Genomic DNA, 19486 nt, shown 5'->3' with positions numbered 1-19486 from the left:
CAGGTCTGAGGGACAGTAATTTAGTGTGTATAGGAGGCTTATTCCCTGAAATCCAAAATATCGGTAGAACTGGTTGTCCCCAAGTTTCTGCTCTGTTACAACCAACAGTATAATTTACAGAGTAAACATGGGCCTCTTTGCAGCAGCAAACATAAGTGGTCTGACAATCATGGGATGGGCAGGGAGTGGTTTGGGGAATATGTCCATGTCCTCTGCAGCTCAACAGCCTGTTATTCCATTTTCAGAAAGGTTCAGCTACTGGGTCAGTCTGGCTCGGGTTGGGCGGAGATCTTTACGCCATAGACAAAGAGAGGACTGTGAAGATTCCTTTGTCTACTGCGAAAAGCACATTTACCACCGTGGCTCTAGGGCAGTTGAAATACAAGTCAGGGAATGGGAAGTCGATTAACCCAAACAGATCATGGAAAACTGAAAAAAGCTCTGAGGTTAGGTGTGCAGGTAAGCTAGGGTTGTGGAAAATGCTGCGTTTTTGCCGCTAAAGGCCTGTACACACTGCTGCGCTTTTAAATAGCATGCGATTTTAAAATCGCAAGCCTTCATGAGAATAGGAAAAGCGCATCGCAGCAGTGTGTACAGGTCTTCACGATTTTCATTATTTTTCAGAAGACCTTGCGATGAAAAAACGCATGCGATTTGAAAAGCGCAGCAGTGTGGAAAAACACATATGCATTAGTTTTCAAAAACGCTGGTTTTGTTGCAAAATAGGCAAAAACGCACATAACGAAAGTCAATGGAAATGCAATGGTATGCGTTTTTCATGCGTTTTTGTAAAAAAAAAATAAAAAAATATTGTTTTCCGATGTATTTCTCCGCTTCCTGTTGTCTTCCTAGTTATATGCATAAAACACAATTGCAAAACGCATGAAAAACGCACACAAAACGCATATGAGTTTTGTATATGCAGACCCCAAATGCATTAAAACACACGCAAAATGCTTGAAAAACGCATCTGCCGTAAAAAAAAGCACTAACGCAAACACACCAAAAACACAGTAAAACCGCACACAAAAAACGCACATGACTTAAAACGCAGCCTTTCATGTTACGTGCACCTACCCTGACTGATAGAAGTAGAGTGACTCAATGCGAATGAGAAGATTGAGTGAGCTGGGATGGGTGGTTCAGAGGAGGCAACTAAATAAAATAAAGTGTGGACAGAATTTCCTACCTCCACCCACCACACACTGTACAGGGCAGAAAGAGGCGCACACGTTATCAGCTGCTTCACCTAGTGGTCCTGAGTCACCCTGAGCTGCTTGGGTATTCTGTTGTAGTGATGTTAGAGCAATAATTGATTCATATTGAAACAAATTTGCTGGAACGTTAGGATGCTGTTTTTTAGTGAATGATTTCTATTGGCTCTACTGAGCTTCAGCACCACATATCTCACTTTCTGCTTGACTCATTCTAATTAATTTATGGATAGATTTAAAATGTTTTCATTTTCTTGTTCTTCAATAAAAATAAGAAACAAAGACAACACACCCTTCAAGCCTTTGCTCCTAATATTGCTGAGAATGGCTCAGTACGTAAATACAGGGACACCACCATTTAAAGAATACCGACCCAAGTGTTTCATATTTGCGGTTGGATTGGAAAGGAGGGGGGAAGAAAGTGGATTGGAAACGCTGCAAGAGGAGGGCAAAAATCAAAGCATAGCCTCCAACTGTCCCTATGAACAATATGAAAGAAACTGAGCCAGGATAGAAAGGACCGGTGTGGTTTGAGTTATAAAAAACATATTTTTCCTATGAAATTTTTATGGTTTGTGTGACAAGGGGTGTGTCAGAGGCATGATTAGGGGTGTGGAAGAGGTGTGTCTTAGGTGTCCCTTTTTCTTATCTCAAAAAGTTGGGAGGTATGTCAAAGTACCCTTGTTCATGGTCATGGATACAGTGCTCATCCCCCCCCCCCCCCCCCCCCCCCCCCATGTCCAGAAGGAGATAGGGATATTTACCTCACATATTCAGAAGTAAGTCAGATAGGGGTGAACTACGGAATGCATAGGAGAGTGGCTTGGGAACAATTATGCATTGGATAATAGTTCCCAAAATTGGGTAACTCTCTTTCAAAAGGTTAAAAGGTTAGGGCACGGCCACAAGAGACAACCCAAATGTGGCCTTCCTGTATGACATGTATTGCAATACGTGGAGCCTACATTTTTTTTTTTATGTTGATAGTTTAGTTGGCTTTCAGTTTCATTTCATCTTTTCACTACTGTTACGCGAGCTAGTGAATCACTAAGCACAATTGGGGAAAGAGGCACCCTGGTTGGATAAAAGCATCTAAAAACAGCTTAAAAACGACAAATAATATGAGGTAGCTTACCACAATGACGAAATCTCTGTAATTAAATAAAAGATTTTTTTATTTAGCACAGGCAACGCGTTTCGCTGGTCTGAGCTCGCTTCCTCAGGCCAATAACAGTGCCAAATGAAGAAAGTCCGCATGGCTCTTCTGATTCACCGACATATTGCACTACTGGGCTCCCGCTCTTGTGTCTCCTGTGTCTTTTCTTTAGGGTGTTGACAAACCCTGACCACAGTTCCTACTAGTGAATCACTAATTCACCTAATGAGGCCTCTGCACGCTACATGCGGTAATAGCAGCGTAGCGTGCATTACCTATCAGCGGGCGATGCCTTAATTGGCCGTGCGGTAGTGACGGGCCGGCCACTACTACATTAATGAACATAGTAGCAGCCACGCTAGTGAAGTATCGCAGTAGTTATGCGTCACTCCAGTGCGGCCAATTTAGGCATTGGCGGCTGCTAGGTAACACGCTACACTTCCACTAGCATGTGTAGCATGCAGGGAGCCCTCATTAAGTCACAGTGATTCACTAGTGAGCGTAGCAGTAGCTTACTCGTGTTGTTACGCTGCGCTATCGTTGGTGAATCAAGCCCTAAGTGCCTTATTTTGTTTCCCTGCGGTCCTGCATAGGTCACATGCTGCCTGGCCTCAGAGTGCTTGCCTTTACACTCTCATTTTCAAAGGACAATTGTAATGAGAGGGATATGTAGGCTGACATATTTATTTACTTTCAAACAATACCAGTTGCCTGCAGCCCTGCTGGTCTATTTGGCGGCAGTACTGTCTGAATAACACCAGGAACAAGCATGCAGATAATCTTGTCCGATCTGCTGCATGCTTGTTCAGGGTCTAGAGCTAAAAGTATTAGAGGGTCAGCAGAATAGCCAGGCAACTGGTAATGTTTAAAAGGAAGAAAAAATAACGCAGCCTCCATATCCATCTCCTTACATTGTCCTTTGAAAGAAAGTTAAAAATAAGTCACTCTTTTTTTCATTTTGAACAAGAGCGCCTTTCAGGTCTAGGACCAATTAATCATTTAAAAGAAAAGAATATCAGGCCAATAAAAAGGGTGCTTTTATACATGTCTCGAAAAGCAAGGCATCTACATTTTCTGCTGTTTGCTATACCATTGCACACTCAGGAGGAGGAGAAACTAGCAGTGCACTTCTCTGACCCTGAACCATTCCATGGGAGCAAAGCAGCAAATCGGGGTCAGGCATGCCAAGAAAGCATCCTTATGACCAAAACTTTCAGGGGTTAATGATTACAATTTCTACAATAATAAATAGTATATTGGATTTCAGCCTGAGCACATGGAAAGCATTTACTTCCTATTTCTGTAATTGGAAGTACACTTCAAAAAGTGGTTCAGTCTTGGGAATTTATAGCTAGGGAATATTTGCTTTTATTTACCAACGACAACAGAAAAAGCCCCAGGCTTCAGTAGGAGAGAAACACAGTGCCTTCCATATGCCTGTGCAGCTCCCATCCTCCCAGCATGCTCCAGGCTGCAAACGGCAGCTTGTGACGATGAAGGTGCTCTGTGCAAGCAGACATGCTTCTCTCATTCACAAATACTCCAGTACAGAGCGAAGTATAATTCTGGTTTTAAAGGGAATTGTGAATTTTTAACATTACTGCAAAATGTATACACAACCCCACTATGGCAAAGTTTCCCACCAGACACATACCCCAGCCTCGGGTATGTGTGGCCGCTCGCGCCCCGCCTGTCTCCCTCCCAGCTACGTGTATAGTAAGAGCAGGGCTACAAGACAATGGCTGCCGATGTCCACAAATGCGGACAACGGCGGCCATTTTTAGTAGCCCTGTTCTAACTATACACAGAGCAGAGGCTGAGAATCGGGGAGGAAGACAGCGCTGGAATGCATGGAGCTGGTGAGTAAACTGCCGCCAGCACGTTACTGGGGGCACCTATAGCTGGCTACCTATACTGGGGGCACCTACACAGTGGGGGGCACCTATGCTTGGCTACCTATACTGATTCACCTATACCTGACTTCTTATACTGGGGGCACCTATACCTGGCTACCTACCTACACTGAGTCTAAAAGCATTTGTTTGGAGAGAGGGGGGAGCACTGCGGCTATAACGGTGCGGTGCAAATTGTCGGTGCTGTGCGATCATTCCAAACTGGGGTGCCCCAACTGTCCCACTGATGACATAGATGTGATGTTCCTTGTTAACCGATGTTGTTCTAAGTTTATTAACTCGGCTATAAACTTCCTCCCAGTGACTGGCTTTTTACTGCCTTTACAATTACAGGTACTGACCCTGCTGTTTTCTCCCCATGCAACGTCCATTCAGCGGAATAGAAGGCCATTTACCAGCTGCTTAACGGATAATGTAGTCTTATTTACCAGACCACAAAAGCTTCCCTAATTGCATCATGAGCAATTAGTGCAGCTCTTCCAGACTCGTTCCAGTTATAAAGTGCTGATATACAAACACCTCACAACAGAGCGCAGGCCTACCACTGAAATGAGAAATGCATTCCCAGTCCTGAATATAGGGGTAAACCAGGAAGTGCTTGCCTGCCAGTCGGCTACCCTGACCTGTGCTCACACACTGGGGTCCACAGGTCTTAAGTGGAACTCCACATTCCGTACAGGAGACATATCACCGCCAGCACAAGTCTTTGGCCATTATTTGGTAATTCTGTTGAAGATTTGCTTATTGGGATTCAAATCCTTGCACAATCTGGGCCCTGGATACCTGAAGGACTTTTTGAAATTGCATCACACTCCCACAATCTTAGATCAAAAGGATCTAATAACTTGATCACCCCCAGGTCCACCGCAAAATCTTTAGAGACAGAGCCTTCTGTTATGCTGCCCCTACACTTTGGAACTCCCTGCCACACCCAATCAGAACAGCTCCATCCCTGGAAGCATTTAAGTCCAAACTGAAAAGCCACCTGGTTAGCATGGCATTTATGAACACCGATATCCACTAACACAGTCAAGCTTGCAACCCTGTATTGATCTGAGACAAATCTATGCACTTTGATTCCTTTGGGAGAAAAGGGCTTCACAAATTTTAATGTATTGTGTTATTTTATAAAAATTATCTTTCCAAAATGATCTTTTCCACCCCCACCCCCACATTAAATCAGAACATTTTCATGCTCTGTGTACCCAGCAGTACCCCAATAACTCACATTTTCCATTAATTTAAATATCATCGTTGAGCACCAGTAAGACAAGTTGGGTTATTGGAGGATCGGTGACAGGTGATCAGCTATAATGCAACTAAGCAGCAAGAGGTAAGTCAGGCGTCGGTTATTGGAAGAGGTCAGAGGCTCGATAGTAGGCAATCGGCTATATTAACATTGAGTGCCAGGGGGCAAGTTGTGTGTGGGATAATTGGAGGAGCATCGGAGGATCAGTAATAGTTGTTTGGCTATAATATATGTGCCGGGGAGGGGGGGGGGGGGGGGTAGTTAGGTTCTCAGAGGAGCAGTGAAAGGCGATCGCAGACAGGTAAGTTAGGCGCGGGGAATCAGAGAAGCATTGGAGGGTCGGTAATAATAAATGATCATCTATAATATAGCTGAGCGCCGGGGGGGTCATTGATGTGCTGGGTTATCAGCAGAGAAGCAGGGGGGCAGGTTTACAGTAGGTAAGGGAGTTTAGTGTTAGGCACCGATAGATGGGAGGTTAGTGTTAGATAGAGGAGGGTTAGTGTGAGAATTAGATTACAGTGGGGGATAGTAGAAGATCTGTATGATTACCCATATTCTACTATCAGGAATCAGGGAAGTAGAAGATCAGTAAAGTTACTGATATTCGGCTATCAGGATTATCATGCCTCCATTTTTCCCCAGGCACCCCCTTATCAAAAGGACGCCTTCCGATGGTGCTGGACATTTTTAAATCTGCTCTTAAAGGGAACTTCAGCCTGAACAAACATACTGTCATCAAGTTACATTAGTTATGTTAATTAGAATAGATGGGTAATATAATCTCTTACTCACCCTGTTTTAAAAGAACAGGCAAATGTTTGTGATCCATGGGGGCTGCCATCTCTGTCATGGGGGCAGCCATCTTTTTTGGTTGAAAGGAGGTGACAAGGAGCATGAGACACAGTTCCAACTGTCCTGTATCCTGATAACCCCTCCCAGCTGCACACGCTAGGCTTCAAATCTCAAATTCAAAATGTAAAAAAAAAAAAAAAAATTGCACCAAAAACAGCAGAAACGAGAACAACAAAATCAGAAATCCCATCATGCTTTGCACAGCATCAGGGGAAAAAAAGCCCGTGCAGTTTTCTTCTGTGCAGCTAAAAATGAGGCTTGTATAAGGGAAACAAAGTTCTGATGCTGTGAAACTGTTAAAGAAACACAAAGCCTTTTCAGTGCTGCTGAGTTGATTTTTAATCCGGAGGTTCACTTTAAAGATTCAATCTCTTGTCATTAGCGGTGCGCGGCGCCAAACATCGTTCCTGTAATTGCATGCCTGTATCCACGTCACGAGAGCGTGGAAACGATTGCTCATCACAAAAAAAAAAATCGCAGTGAAAATCCCGAAGTAGGTATGGGCCTTTAGAGGAAATCCAATTATCTGTATGTTTTTGCCTCTGATACATTAAGCCATAGACCCTGAACAAGCATGCAGATTAAAGCGGAATATAACCCTGCATTTCAACTTTGCTCTAAAACATTATTTACAGCATATTATATGCAAAAAGCATTTTTTTTTGTAGTAGACCAGCATTGGAAGGGTTAAACACAAAGGTTTTAAGTCCCGTGCAGACGTTCAGATAGTTACATTCTATTTAGTTAGATGTATCTATTGACAAACAGTTACACACTCTTTGGCTGTCCTCCAAGCTCCTTCTCAGTGAGAGAGATGAGTCACAATAAACACTTATTTGTAAACAAAAAGTATCTAACTGAAGTTCGGATGCGTCTGCAAAAATCTCCAGGGACTTTAAAGCCCTGTGTAACCCTTCCAATGCTGGTCTAGTAAAAAAAAAAATGCTGGTTGCATATAATATACTGTAAATAATGTTTTAGAGCAAAGTTGAAATGCAGGGTTATATTCCGCTTTAAGGTGCTCTGATTGAAGTCTGCATGGATTAAACACATGCTTGATTCAGGTGTGCGATTCAGACACTACTGCAGCCAAAGAGATCAGCAGACCAACCAGAGAACTGGCATTGTTTAAAATGAAATAAATATGGCCGCCTACCTAGCTCTCTAACTTCAGGTTCCCTTTAAAGTGAACCTCCGGACTAAAAATCAACTCAGCAGCACTGAAAAGGCTTTGTGTTTCTTTAACAGTTTCACAGCATCAGAACTTTGTTTCCCTTATACAAGCCTCATTTTTAGCTGCACAGAAGAAAACTGCCCGGGCTTTTTTTCCCCTGATGCTGTGCAAAGCATGATGGGATTTCTGATTTTGTTGTTCTCGTTCTGCTGTTTTGGTGCAATTTTTTTTTTTTTTTACAGTTTGAATTTGAGATTTGAAGCCTAGCGTGTGCAGCTGGGAGGGGTTATCAGGACACAGGACAGTTGGAACTGTGTCTCATGCTCCTTGTCACCTCCTTTCAACCAAAAAGATGGCTGCCCCCATGACAAAGATGGCTGCCCCCATGGATCACAAACATTTGCCTGTTCTTTTAAAACAGGGTGAGTAAGAGATTATATTACCCATCTATTCTAATTAACATAACTAATGTAACTTGATGACAGTATGTTTGTTTAGGCTGAAGTTCCCCTTTAAGATCCCCGATGACTCTCACGCAAAGTAAAACGATCGCTTGACTTCTCCGTTCGCACCCGTTGTGTGCTGTTGAGTGTTCCCATGGGTGGAAAGATGGATCGGGGAACCTTGTATGTCGGAAGGCGTCGCTGTTTGGCTCCCCGATCCATCTTCAGGAGAGTATTGAGGTTTAGGTACACAGTCAATATTTCGCCCGTTGGGGATCAGGACCTGATCCCCTTGGGAGAGGACATTGCTGGGGCGGGCTGCACACATGCATGTCAGCTGTGTAGCGGACAACATGCTTTGTTGCTGTGTGTGTGTGTGTGTGTGTGTGTGTGTGTGTGTTGGGGGGGGGGGGGGGGGGTTAAGTGAGTGAGCCACACAAGGGAACAAACAATAGGATCGGCATCGTGGGGGGTTGAGTAGATCTGTCCACTGGATCGCTCGCGGGATGGGGGTCACCGGCTACTGTACACACACCTGATTGTCGGCTGGGGTGGTCGTTATCAGGCGTGTGTATGAGGCTTAAATTGGCCCTAGACTATAATGGACATATGACTATGGTAGGGATTAGATTGTGAGCTCCTCTGAGGGACCATTAGTTACAAGACAATATACTCTGTAAAGCAATAATACAATGGGCAAGGCTACAAAGGATCAGCAGAGCAGCCAGGCAATTTGCCATATTTATTTCTTTTTTAACTATGCAGCCTCCATATCCCTCTCACGTTAGCTGTCCGTTACATAACGGTAGTATACAGTTTTGTGTTCCTAAGTTGTGAAGCGCAGTGAGAATGTGTGTCTCAATGTAGGCCCTGTTAGAAGGAAATTCATTTGTCAATGTTTGTAATGAGTATTCTAAATTTCTATTTATAAAAGGTAAATATTTCTCACTTTGGAGCCAGAAAATCTAATTACTAATTGATTAAACATCGACATGAAGTGAGCTTAAAAATCAAGAAGAGGCTGTTAGCTATGTTGCCCTCCAGTGTCTCTTTCCCTCTGCAGAATGTTCCGATTCTATGTCCCCAGGTACCTCTAATGATATTGATTTGTTTATGTCTGTTGGGTGATGTGTCGCAAGCGTTTATAATTAGGTGACAGTTGGCTGCCAACAACAGGCACTTATCAAACCACAATGGTTCAAAGCAAACGTCACACCAGACCTGGGTACACGACAACCCGAGCCGGCAGAGATGCTGAAGCCACAGACAAAATTAGCTTCTGGGCTTTTTATCTTTTGAACATAGGCAGTGGCACATCTGAAGCAAAGCATAAAATCCATCACCTCAGTAACAGGCAAACATTTGATCCATCACAACTCCTCATCTTTCTTGAAAGAAGCTGAAAGACTCTGTATAGTAGTTTCTTGAAAAGGTACATTCTGATCAGTCTTGCAGGACCCCTATGAAAATACATACACAGCCTGCATAGAGAAAGCCTATGTTTAGGGCAAGTTGGGATCATGGTAGGCTGGAGTTGTTTAAATGATGAAAATGGATTTTGGAAGTACCGTAATACTAAAATGCACTGTGCCATGACAGCAGCAGTCTATCAATACTCTGCAGGAGAGGATACAGACAGAACGCAACACTGCAAAAACAAAGTGTCAATGAAAAGGTCCCGCTCGCACCTAGACATGAAGATATTAAGACACAGAACATCTATAGCATGCTTTTCTCCTGGTGGACTCAAAGCGCCAGAGCTGCAGCCACTGCAACACTCTCTATAGGCAGTAGCAGTGTTAGAGAGTCTTGCCCAAGGTCTCCTACTGAATAGGTGCTGGCTTACTGACCAGGAAGAGTCAAATTCGAACCCAGGTCTCCCGTGTCAGAGGCAGAGCCCTTAACCAGTATACTATCCAGCCACTGGGCTTTGGGAGTTATGCCAAACTAGGTCTTAGGATCCCTGCACACTGCAAATCCGTTTTGCGATTCCGATTCAGTTTCCGATTTGCAATTCCGATTTTCCCTGAATGCTATCAACAGAAAAACAGAGGAAAAAACGCAGCATGCAGTAACGATTAAAAATTGCAATCAGAATAGGATGTAAAAACCGATTAAAAATCTGAATCGCATGCAGTGCGCAGGGAGCCTTATACTTGCCTTGACCAGCCACTTTTAATTAAAATGCATTTGGCATAAAGTAACAAATAAGGGTAAAGCTGCATACTGTGCAACCTCTGCATCTTAAATGCTGTGTATTGTTACAGAGCCTCCCCACCTGCCCCAGCTTTACATATCAGGCAGTACACCTCTGCAGAAGTCAGAAAATGGTCAGATGGCGCATTAAAGTGGAACAAAAACTCATAACTTTCTCTCTGCTCTAACCGATTAGCCACAGTATGAAAAAAATCTTTATTACAATTTAAAGTGAACCTCCAAACTAAAAATCTACTCAGCAGCACTGAAAAGGCTTGGTGTTTCTTTAACAGTTTCACAGTGACAGCATCAGAACTTTGCTTTTCTTACCCAAGCCTCATTTTTAGCTGCACAGAAGCTAAGCTCCGCCCCATCAAAAAAAAAAATCTGCCCAGGCATTTTCCCCTGATGCTGACGGGTCCTCTCAGGGAAGTGCTTTAATTTGCATTTAAATTATAGATTAGGACTAGTACATGATTTGCATCTGATTTGCATTCAAGGCATGTATTTAGCCCTTGTGGGGCTCTAAATGCCTTTGTTGGTCTACAATTCAGTTGCAGCCTAAGAGTGTTTCATTTGTTGTCTGTTTGACTGAAAGGGTTAAGCCTTAGTGCTTACTGCTAGTGGAGAGCTGCCTTAGCAGAACTCCTGCAGTCTATTCACAGCTGCTGAAAGAACTAAATAAGACACTTTGATCTGGTTGAACAAACACAGAACGCGGAGCAGTTAATTTCTTCTGCAACTATGTGGGGGGGGGGGGACTTTTAATTGTGTGCTGTGCAATTGGAGCAGCAGTTGGGGACAGAGTACCACACTCAGAAATCTTATAAACTTATGGAATGGACAACGATGGTATGAAAAGTATTAAATCTACAGGGTATGCAGCTCTACCCCTCATATTATCCATTTGCTGAAAGATTTATTTTAAAGGTAAACTTAAAGAGCTTAGGTTGGCTTTAGGTATTTTGCACACAGGCAGCTGGCAGGGACGTATCCACCAGCTGGCAGCTGCTTCCCTGGATCTTCCAGGCACTTGCACACAGCTGAAAACATTCGGCACAGGCAGTGGGGAGGCGCATATCACCTGTATGTACACCCGAGCAGGTGTCAGCCGCATGCAACTCACATGCACCAGTTTCCAGCTGCGCAGTACCCATACTGTATGTCCACTGAATATAAATATGCATCAGAATGCTGCCATTCGGTTGCATTACATGGCAACGGGATAGCACTCATTCCCTGGCAGATCGGCAGATAAACCGCAAAGCAATCATGCAGTAATATAATAAAAAAATGTGTAAACCATTTTATGGCCAGCTGCTTCCAGGATATACATATGCTGGTTTGTTAATTAGTTAGAGGCTAGGGTCCCTTCCAAAAGGATGGCCTCACCGTGGTGGAAGGGTCCAGTACGGAATACTTTACATGCAAACTGTGTTGGAAGGTAACATCCTCCATTAATGTTAATTTGGTGCATCTGTGTTGAATGCAATCGTTCTCCTCGCTGTTCAACCAAATGTAAGTTACACATTTTTTTGCTTAGCTGCTCCCAAGGTTTTAAATTTAGGTTAGGTCACTTGCCCGGAGGTTTGCCTCACCGTGGCGCAAGTGTCTAGTATAATATACTTTGCATGCAAACCATATTGGAAGCTAAAGTTCCTCCTAGTTTAATAAATGTTAGCACTTGTCTTGGATGCAGGGCATGCATTTTTCAGTCTAGCAGAGGCGGTGTATGCCTGTGCGATTAACCATTCAATTGCAGCATGTGTTTAGGGACGCGCAGCCTTTCCCCCCACCTTTTCTTAACTTTGTAACTATGTAACTGTCAGGTTAGCTGCTCCCAGCCTCTCCTCCTGAGTTTCCTGTTTGCATAATAAGTAGTAGCAGATTTGCACATGATTTGCATCTGAATTGAATGCAAAGTGTGCAGAAAATCTATTTAGGTGCTGCACACTGAGCTGGTGGTCATTTCGGATGCAGCCTTAGTGGTATGCGCTGGCGTTCTCCTCGCAAGTTGTGTAACCTGCCTATAATTAGGCCCTGCACATCCATGCTGATAGTCAAGTGAGATGCAGCGTGCTTTGGGAAGCGCTGCCACTTCTACCTGCTAGCATGCAGTTCAGCCATACATAGCACAGAGGCCTCAGTAAAGGTGCTTATTAATCGTATAACCTCCGATCGATCACATCAGGTGCTATTAATGGTGGCGGGTTGAGAAAGAACGATCGGTCTGTTGAACCAAATTTCAGAATGACTGAATTGCTTATTTTCCCCTCCGTTGATTGGATCAGATGGTGGATCGTTCAGGAAATTGGATTGCTAATTGGCACCTTTAGGCCCAACATCAACCTATCAAGTTCAGTAACAGCCTCCATTCCACAATCATCTTGCATTATTCAGACTGCTGTGTACCTCTTGTAGGTGACATGTGATTGGCTGCTATAGCCTTCTCCACTTTACACATCACCACATCTCCATGCACTGACATGTTAAATACATTTTCATGACCCACTTGTGTCAGCAATAAAAAGAAATTAAATCCTTATAACGGCTTCATATTGACTCAGCCAGGAAGCAGTTTGCAAAGTGTCAGAACGGTTGTTGCTATCACATTTCAAACACGCAGAAAGCCAATCCCAGCCTGTAGCACTTACAGAGAGCAAAGGATTAATGTATTAATCCACCGCAGATGTGACCTGTTAATCTCTTACAGAGATGACAGTGTTCAGGGGTTTAGAAGCAGTAAATAAAGGGAATTAAGACTGTAAAATATGGTGGCTAGATACTGACTGGCTAAAGGAATTTACCAGGGAAAAATACCAAGACAGGCAAACAAATACATATAGGGGCTCAGTTATAATGAAAGAAAATTAAAAACATTTCAAACTACATGGATACATAAATACAGTAACCACTTCTTGCCATGCGCTGGTTTACCCTTACCGCCAAGAGCAATTTTCACCACTGCTCCAATTCATTTAGCAACTACTTTATAACTACTTATCACACCTAAATGATCTATAGGATTTTTTACAGTATTTTTCCTGGTTGTCTCAACATTAAAAATTATGCTTATAGTAAAATGTAAAGCAACAATATTTTATTTGAAAATAAAGGTGTATTCTTTCTGTCTTATAACGAGAAAATGGAAAAACAATCGAGAGCCCCCGATAGTGTATTATTGGAGATAAGTGGTTATAGTGAAATAATAAAGGTTATACTCACAAGTATGGGTTGCCGGGATTAGGCAACCACTTGTATCACAGACGGGGAGATTAGACCTGTCCCCGCTCAGGTTAAGAAGTCGCTCTCTGTGCAGAAAAAAGAGGGGTGTCCACACCCATCCACCAGGTGGATAATCACGTTATAGAAAAACCAGAGGCGCCAATAGGATAAAAATAGTGCCAATTTAAAACCATAAAATTGTGGGTGGCAATGGTGGAATTGCCCACCCTACAAACAACGAAGACCAATTTGTATGGTGAAACAAATTTAATCAATTTAGTACTCCTAATAACAAAACAGTTATTTTTGTTATTAGGAGTACTAAATTGATTAAATTTGTTTCACCATACAAATTGGTCTTCGTTGTTTGTAGGGTGGGCAATTCCACCATTGCCACCCACAATTTTATGGTTTTAAATTGGCACTATTTTTATCCTATTGGCGCCTCTGGTTTTTCTATAACGTGATTATCTTTCTGTCTTATGTTTTTTTATTCTCCCATTGTACTCCATCAATAAATACAAAAAACAAAAACAAAAAAAGTTCCTAAGGTAACAATGTATGTATTCTCTTTTGAATTCCGTGACTTTGTTTTTTTTTTTTTTACAAGCGTCTTATTTTGGTAACTATGGGAGGGAATAGAATACAATACAATACAATACAATAACATTTCTATAGCGCTTTTCTCCCATAGGAAATAGTAAGGGTTACATGTTTTATATATAACATTTGTAAAAGGTACTAAAGCCTCTCTCCAGCAGCTCCTGCCACCTCAGAACCCAGATCTGAGGTAAAAGATCTGATGTAAGAGAGACTCTGTAACTTTATGGTAATTTTTTTTAAGAATGAACATTGTTACTGGCTGCAACAATGTTCACTCATTACAAACACCCTAAGGGCTGGTTCACACAGGCGTCTGCCCCGCGTTTACTGCTGGTGTTCGGGACTTGGCGTGAAACACTCCTATTCAAGTGAATGCGAGCGTTTGTACCAGGCTTCTACTGGCATTTACGCGAACGCAGGGATCAAATCCTGATTTTCCTTGGCGTTCGAGGCGACCCTGGACGCTACATGTAGCATCCTGGGGCCATTAAATGCCGCGCGTAATGTCCACCTATAGGGAAGAAAACCGCAGACCGCAACCGAAAGCCACGGAAAGCCGCTGAAAGCCTGAGCATGCCAAACGCAACGCTGCTGAAAGCTGGGCAGACACCTGTGTAAACCAGCCCTTAGAGTGTTTGTAATGAGTGAACATTGTTGCAGCCAGCAACAAAATTACCATAAAGTTACAAAGTCTCTCTTACAACAGATCTGTTCTTCCCCATAGGTGGACATTACCCGCGACGATTAACCGCCCCAGGACGCTACATGTAGCGTCCAGGGTCACCTCAAAAGCAAGGGAAAATCGGGATCCGAACGTTGCATTCGCGTAAACGCTGTTAGAATCCTGGTACAAATGCTCTCATTCCCTTGAATGGGAGCGTTTAACACCAAGTCCCGAACACCGGCGGTAAACGCAGGGCAGACGCCTGTGTGAACCAGCCCTTACTTTGGCTCAGGGAACACGTTCCCGTTTACCAATCACAGACGCCGTGTGTAAGCCTGACAGGAGTGCAACATGGGAGCATGTGTGCACATAATCTGTAACAGTCTGTATGCATGTTCAATTATTGTGGCTCTGTACAATTAACAAGCTGACACATTACATTCCAGTGGTTCTGGAGGTGTGGTTAGCTTACAGAGACAACAAAGGATGATTTGCATTTTCAGCAGTGATGCATTGTGGGACACCTCAGATCTCACTACAACCTGACTAATCGCAAATACCTTCTGTTTTAAGAAGGTAAAGTTTTGTTTTGCAGATAAGGCAGACACATAGAATGTTCATATGCTCCTAGTTTGCAGGAAGAGGTTACAAAAATCAGCCTCTCAGCAAAGATGTTAAAGTAAACCTCCGGACTAAAAATCTAATCAGCAGAACTGAAAAGGCTTGGTGTTTCTTTAACAGTTTCACAGCATCAGAACTTTGTTTTTCTTATCAAAGCATAATTTTTAGCTGCATTTTTAGCTAAGCTCCACCCATCAAAGAAAACTGCCTGGGCTTTTCCCCCCTGATGCTGTGCAAAGCATGATGGGATTTCCAATGTTGTTATTCACGTTGCCTAGCAACTGGGAGGGTTGATCAGCACACAGGACAGTTGGAACTGTGTCTCATGCTCCCTGTCACTTCCTTTCAACCAAAAAGATGGCTGCCCTCATGAAATCAAACATTTGCCTGTTCTTTTAAAACAGGGTGGGTAAGAGATTATATTACCTACCTAATTAACATAACTAATGTAACTTAACGACCGTATGTTTGTTTAGGCTTAAGCTCCTCTTTGAAGCGGAACCATCGCGAAAATTGTAAACATTAAAAACACATACAAATAAGAAGTACATTTCTCGCAGATTAAAATGAGTCATAAATTACTTTTCTGCTTTATTGCTGTCACTTACAGTAGGTAGTAGAAATCTGACATTACCGACACATTATGGGCTAGTCCATCTGTCTATAGGGGATTCTCAGCGTGGCCTTTATTCTTTATAAAGACATTCCCTGAAAATAATTAATACAAAGATGCTGGCCAGCCTTCCTGCTCGCTGCACACTATTTTGGCAGTTGGATGGAGGAACTGCCATTCTCTAAGTGCTTTTAACAATAAGGAAAACCCTGAGAACCCCCCTATGAGAAGATGGGCTAGTCCAAAATCTGTCGATAATGTCATATTTCTACTACTTACTGTAAGTGACAGCAACATAGGAGAAAAGAATTTTATAGCTTATTTTATTCTGGGAGAAATGTACTTCTTATATGTATGCGTTTTAAATTTTATGATTTTTGCGACCGTTCCTCTTTAAGTTAAGGATGCTGAATGGGAACTTCAAAGAATAGGAACCTCTAGTCATTCTACATTGAAACTGCTGACACTTTTATGTAAACAACTTAATGTTTGATTCTTTTCTGAACTGCTACAGGGATCCAGAGAACCCAATACCAGTTTAAAATACAAGCCGTAAAAAGGGGCTGCCTAGCAGCAGCAAGTGGCAGACCTTTGCAGCTGCTCTTTAATAGTACAACTTTTTCTTCTTAAAACAGAAGACGCTTGCCTTTATATGAACACAAACTAATAGTCGTCAAGTCTATTCTTCAGGGTGGAATTTGCAAATCCAGAACTGCTGTTCTATAGCACATCTATAGCCTGTTAATTTTGACAGCATCATAAAATCCTAAGACCATACAACAGACTATTTAGTCAGTGTTTGCCCCTTGTAAAATCTTTCCTCGTCCCGATTTCCAATTCTGATATGTATCACAGGTGGCTACATCTGTACTGCTAGCAGGTGCATTGCAGAGGAATGATTGTGTGGAATAGAAAAAACACCTGGTCTCCCAGCGTGCACTGGGAGAATCAGGGCGTGTAGCCAATCAGCCTAGGCAGGGTGGGCGGGGCCAGACACTAATACACGTAATATATAGATATAGAAAGTTTTTCTGATACTGAAACCAGGATATTTACCATAAAAGTGGATATCCTGAATAATGTACTGCATTTGACTACTGTACAGTATATGACATTACAGATCCTCTTTAAAGGCGAACAAAACAGTTATCTATATGCTCCTTCAGTGCTGTACATATAGGTAGGTCCCTGGTGAGCTGGGCGCATAGCCCAATGACGGCTCACGCTGCTGCTGCTCAAATCCCCAGCGGTGTTCAAAATTATTCCCCCTCTGAGTCATCGCAACTCGGAGAGAGAGAGTCAAGTCGGGGTCCGGCAATCACCGGGACCCCAAATTACCTTTACGCGCCCTGTAGCATTGGTGCTATAGTGGCGCCTAGTTTTGCTCGTCAAGCCCCAAGACAACCTGCTGCACTCTAGAGTACTTCTTTAATGGCCATAAATCACCCTTGATTCATATACATCCTGAACAAGGTTGGTGTGCTCTAGTCTCTTGCAATGTTATATTCCATTATATTCTGATATTAAGCAGATTTTCATTTGTCGGTTGGTGAGGTTATAAATACATCCAGGCGGCAGACTCCCATATAAAAATGTTCCAGCAGACCATAAGACAGCTATGCAACACCTACCAATCTCCAGCTGCTGTTATAATGTTACACAGTGCAACTGCTAATAGTATGTTCCACTAGCAACAACTTGCAGCTGCAGAGACTTGTGTTTGAGCAAGCTCTATATCTCTGCTGCAAAGCCTCTTGTATGGCATCTCCATGGTCAAACAACAAAAACATATTGCCATATTTATAAACTCTCCCAGACTCATGCATTACCTTGAGATCCCGGTGGATAATGGGAGTTTTGCATTGATGGAGGCGGGCCACTGCTTCACAGGTGTCACAGAAGATCTGCAGGACTTCACTTTCAGTAAACCCTGTTTGCAAACGTTGGTTCATTAGATTTACCACCTGACCTCCTGCCAAAGACAAATGCATTGATCAGGACTTGTTTTAACCAAACAAAGCAATAAAGATCAGAGCATACACTCAAAGATACAGAAAAAGCAGAGATCCGCAGACTGCAGTGGAGCAAAAGATCTGGTAATCTTTATTAGAAAAATCCACACGTAAAGACAAAAAACATCCATAGGTACAGACTGACGCATATTGGGCTTCAAGTTGTGCCCTTAGTCACTTATGTGTCACCCATGCCCTTCGTCATAGTCACATTGGTGACTATGACTAAGGGCACAACTTGAAGCCCAATATGCGTCAGTCTGTACCTGTGGATGTTTTTTGTCTTCACGTGTGGGATTTTTCTAATAAAGATTACAGGATCTTTTACTCAACTGCAGTCTGCGGATCTCCTGTTTTCCTGCATATTCATGGCTTGGCTGACCTGATCCTGCACCAGTGGGTACGAGTACTTGTTGGGTTTAAGAGCGTCTGGACTTTTCCATTGCCAAATAAAGATACAATGAAAAAAAAAATAAACTTATTGCAGTTTCATCCATTGTCAAATTCTGAGCCCATGCGTACTCCAATCAGCTGACTGGAGATTGTGATAAAACCACTCAGCTGCTGCCATATGGCAAGGCCACATGGCCTATCTAGAGGGGCGCAGGCATGGCTCATGCCATGGGCGCCAAAACACACGGGCGTCATACCTGCCCCTGTGCTGTGCCACCATGCCTCCCCGTCACTCGGACCTCAGATCTGATTCTGTTATCTGGGGAACATGGCTACTTTATGTATACGGGATGCACTTGGCTACTGTATTGTCAGTGTTTGTTATAGGCGCTTTATTACCTAGGTATGCCCCTGCCTGGGGATCTCTTGTCAGTGAGGCAGTCACCGTACACATTGTTTTTATCTTTTTCCCCTCCTTAATAATTCATTGTTTAGAAATTATGAAATTTTAATCATAGCCTGAAATAGTTCATAGTTGTCTCTGCATAATGAAAGTTGAGGCTGTGGTTGAAGTAGCGCTTGGTAGATTTTGTACCAAGTCAGTCAAATGATTCTCAGACCAGCTTAAATGATGTGTCTTCCTGGAGTGCCTCAAATCATAAGCACCGATCAATTAAAGCCTCGTTCACACTTAACGCGTTGCTGTCTGCATTTCAGCAACGCATATTGTCTGTGATACTCAAGGACATTAGAAGAGTAATGTTTTCTGATGCACCTTGATCACATTTGCACATTGCGGTAGTACGCAATTTCATAATAGACTGTTGCATGCACTTCTCTGAGTTGCACTCAGAAACACATTGCAATAGAAGTCAATGGGCTCTATTCTCAAAGACTTCCCGCATGCGGTAAAGTACATGCGGGAAGTTTGCGACCAAAACACCGTCAAGTTGACATTCTCAAAATGTTCCGCATGTTTTTTCCACATGCGGGAAAAGTGCGGGATTCATGCGGAAAAATTTCTGCAAAAGTCGGTATTTTCCGCAATAAAAAAATCAATTCTTAAAAAATGTTCAGGCGCATCATTTTGTCGTTATTTACCGATTTTTTATCACCTAGTAGGTGATATATTCCGCATCCCATTGACTTTAATGG

The 19486-nt window shown here is 42.8% G+C and overlaps 1 protein-coding gene across 11 annotated transcripts in view; it reads right to left on the bottom strand.

The window, feature by feature from the left end:
- Positions 1-19486, bottom strand: part of AAK1 (AP2 associated kinase 1) — a 187129-nt gene that overhangs the window by 92467 nt on the left and 75176 nt on the right. For all 11 annotated transcript variants that reach the window (XM_068274792.1, XM_068274794.1, XM_068274797.1 and 8 more), the window contains exon 4: positions 17756-17898. In XM_068274792.1, coding sequence (XP_068130893.1) covers positions 17756-17898 — 143 coding nt within the window. The remainder of the gene's footprint in view (positions 1-17755; positions 17899-19486) is intronic.

The sequence above is a fragment of the Hyperolius riggenbachi genome, chromosome 3, assembly GCF_040937935.1.
Source record: "Hyperolius riggenbachi isolate aHypRig1 chromosome 3, aHypRig1.pri, whole genome shotgun sequence".
In the NCBI taxonomy this organism is placed as follows: domain Eukaryota; kingdom Metazoa; phylum Chordata; class Amphibia; order Anura; family Hyperoliidae; genus Hyperolius; species Hyperolius riggenbachi.
Note: the sequence above shows the minus strand (reverse complement) of the source record. Positions and strands in the feature narration are given on the sequence as shown.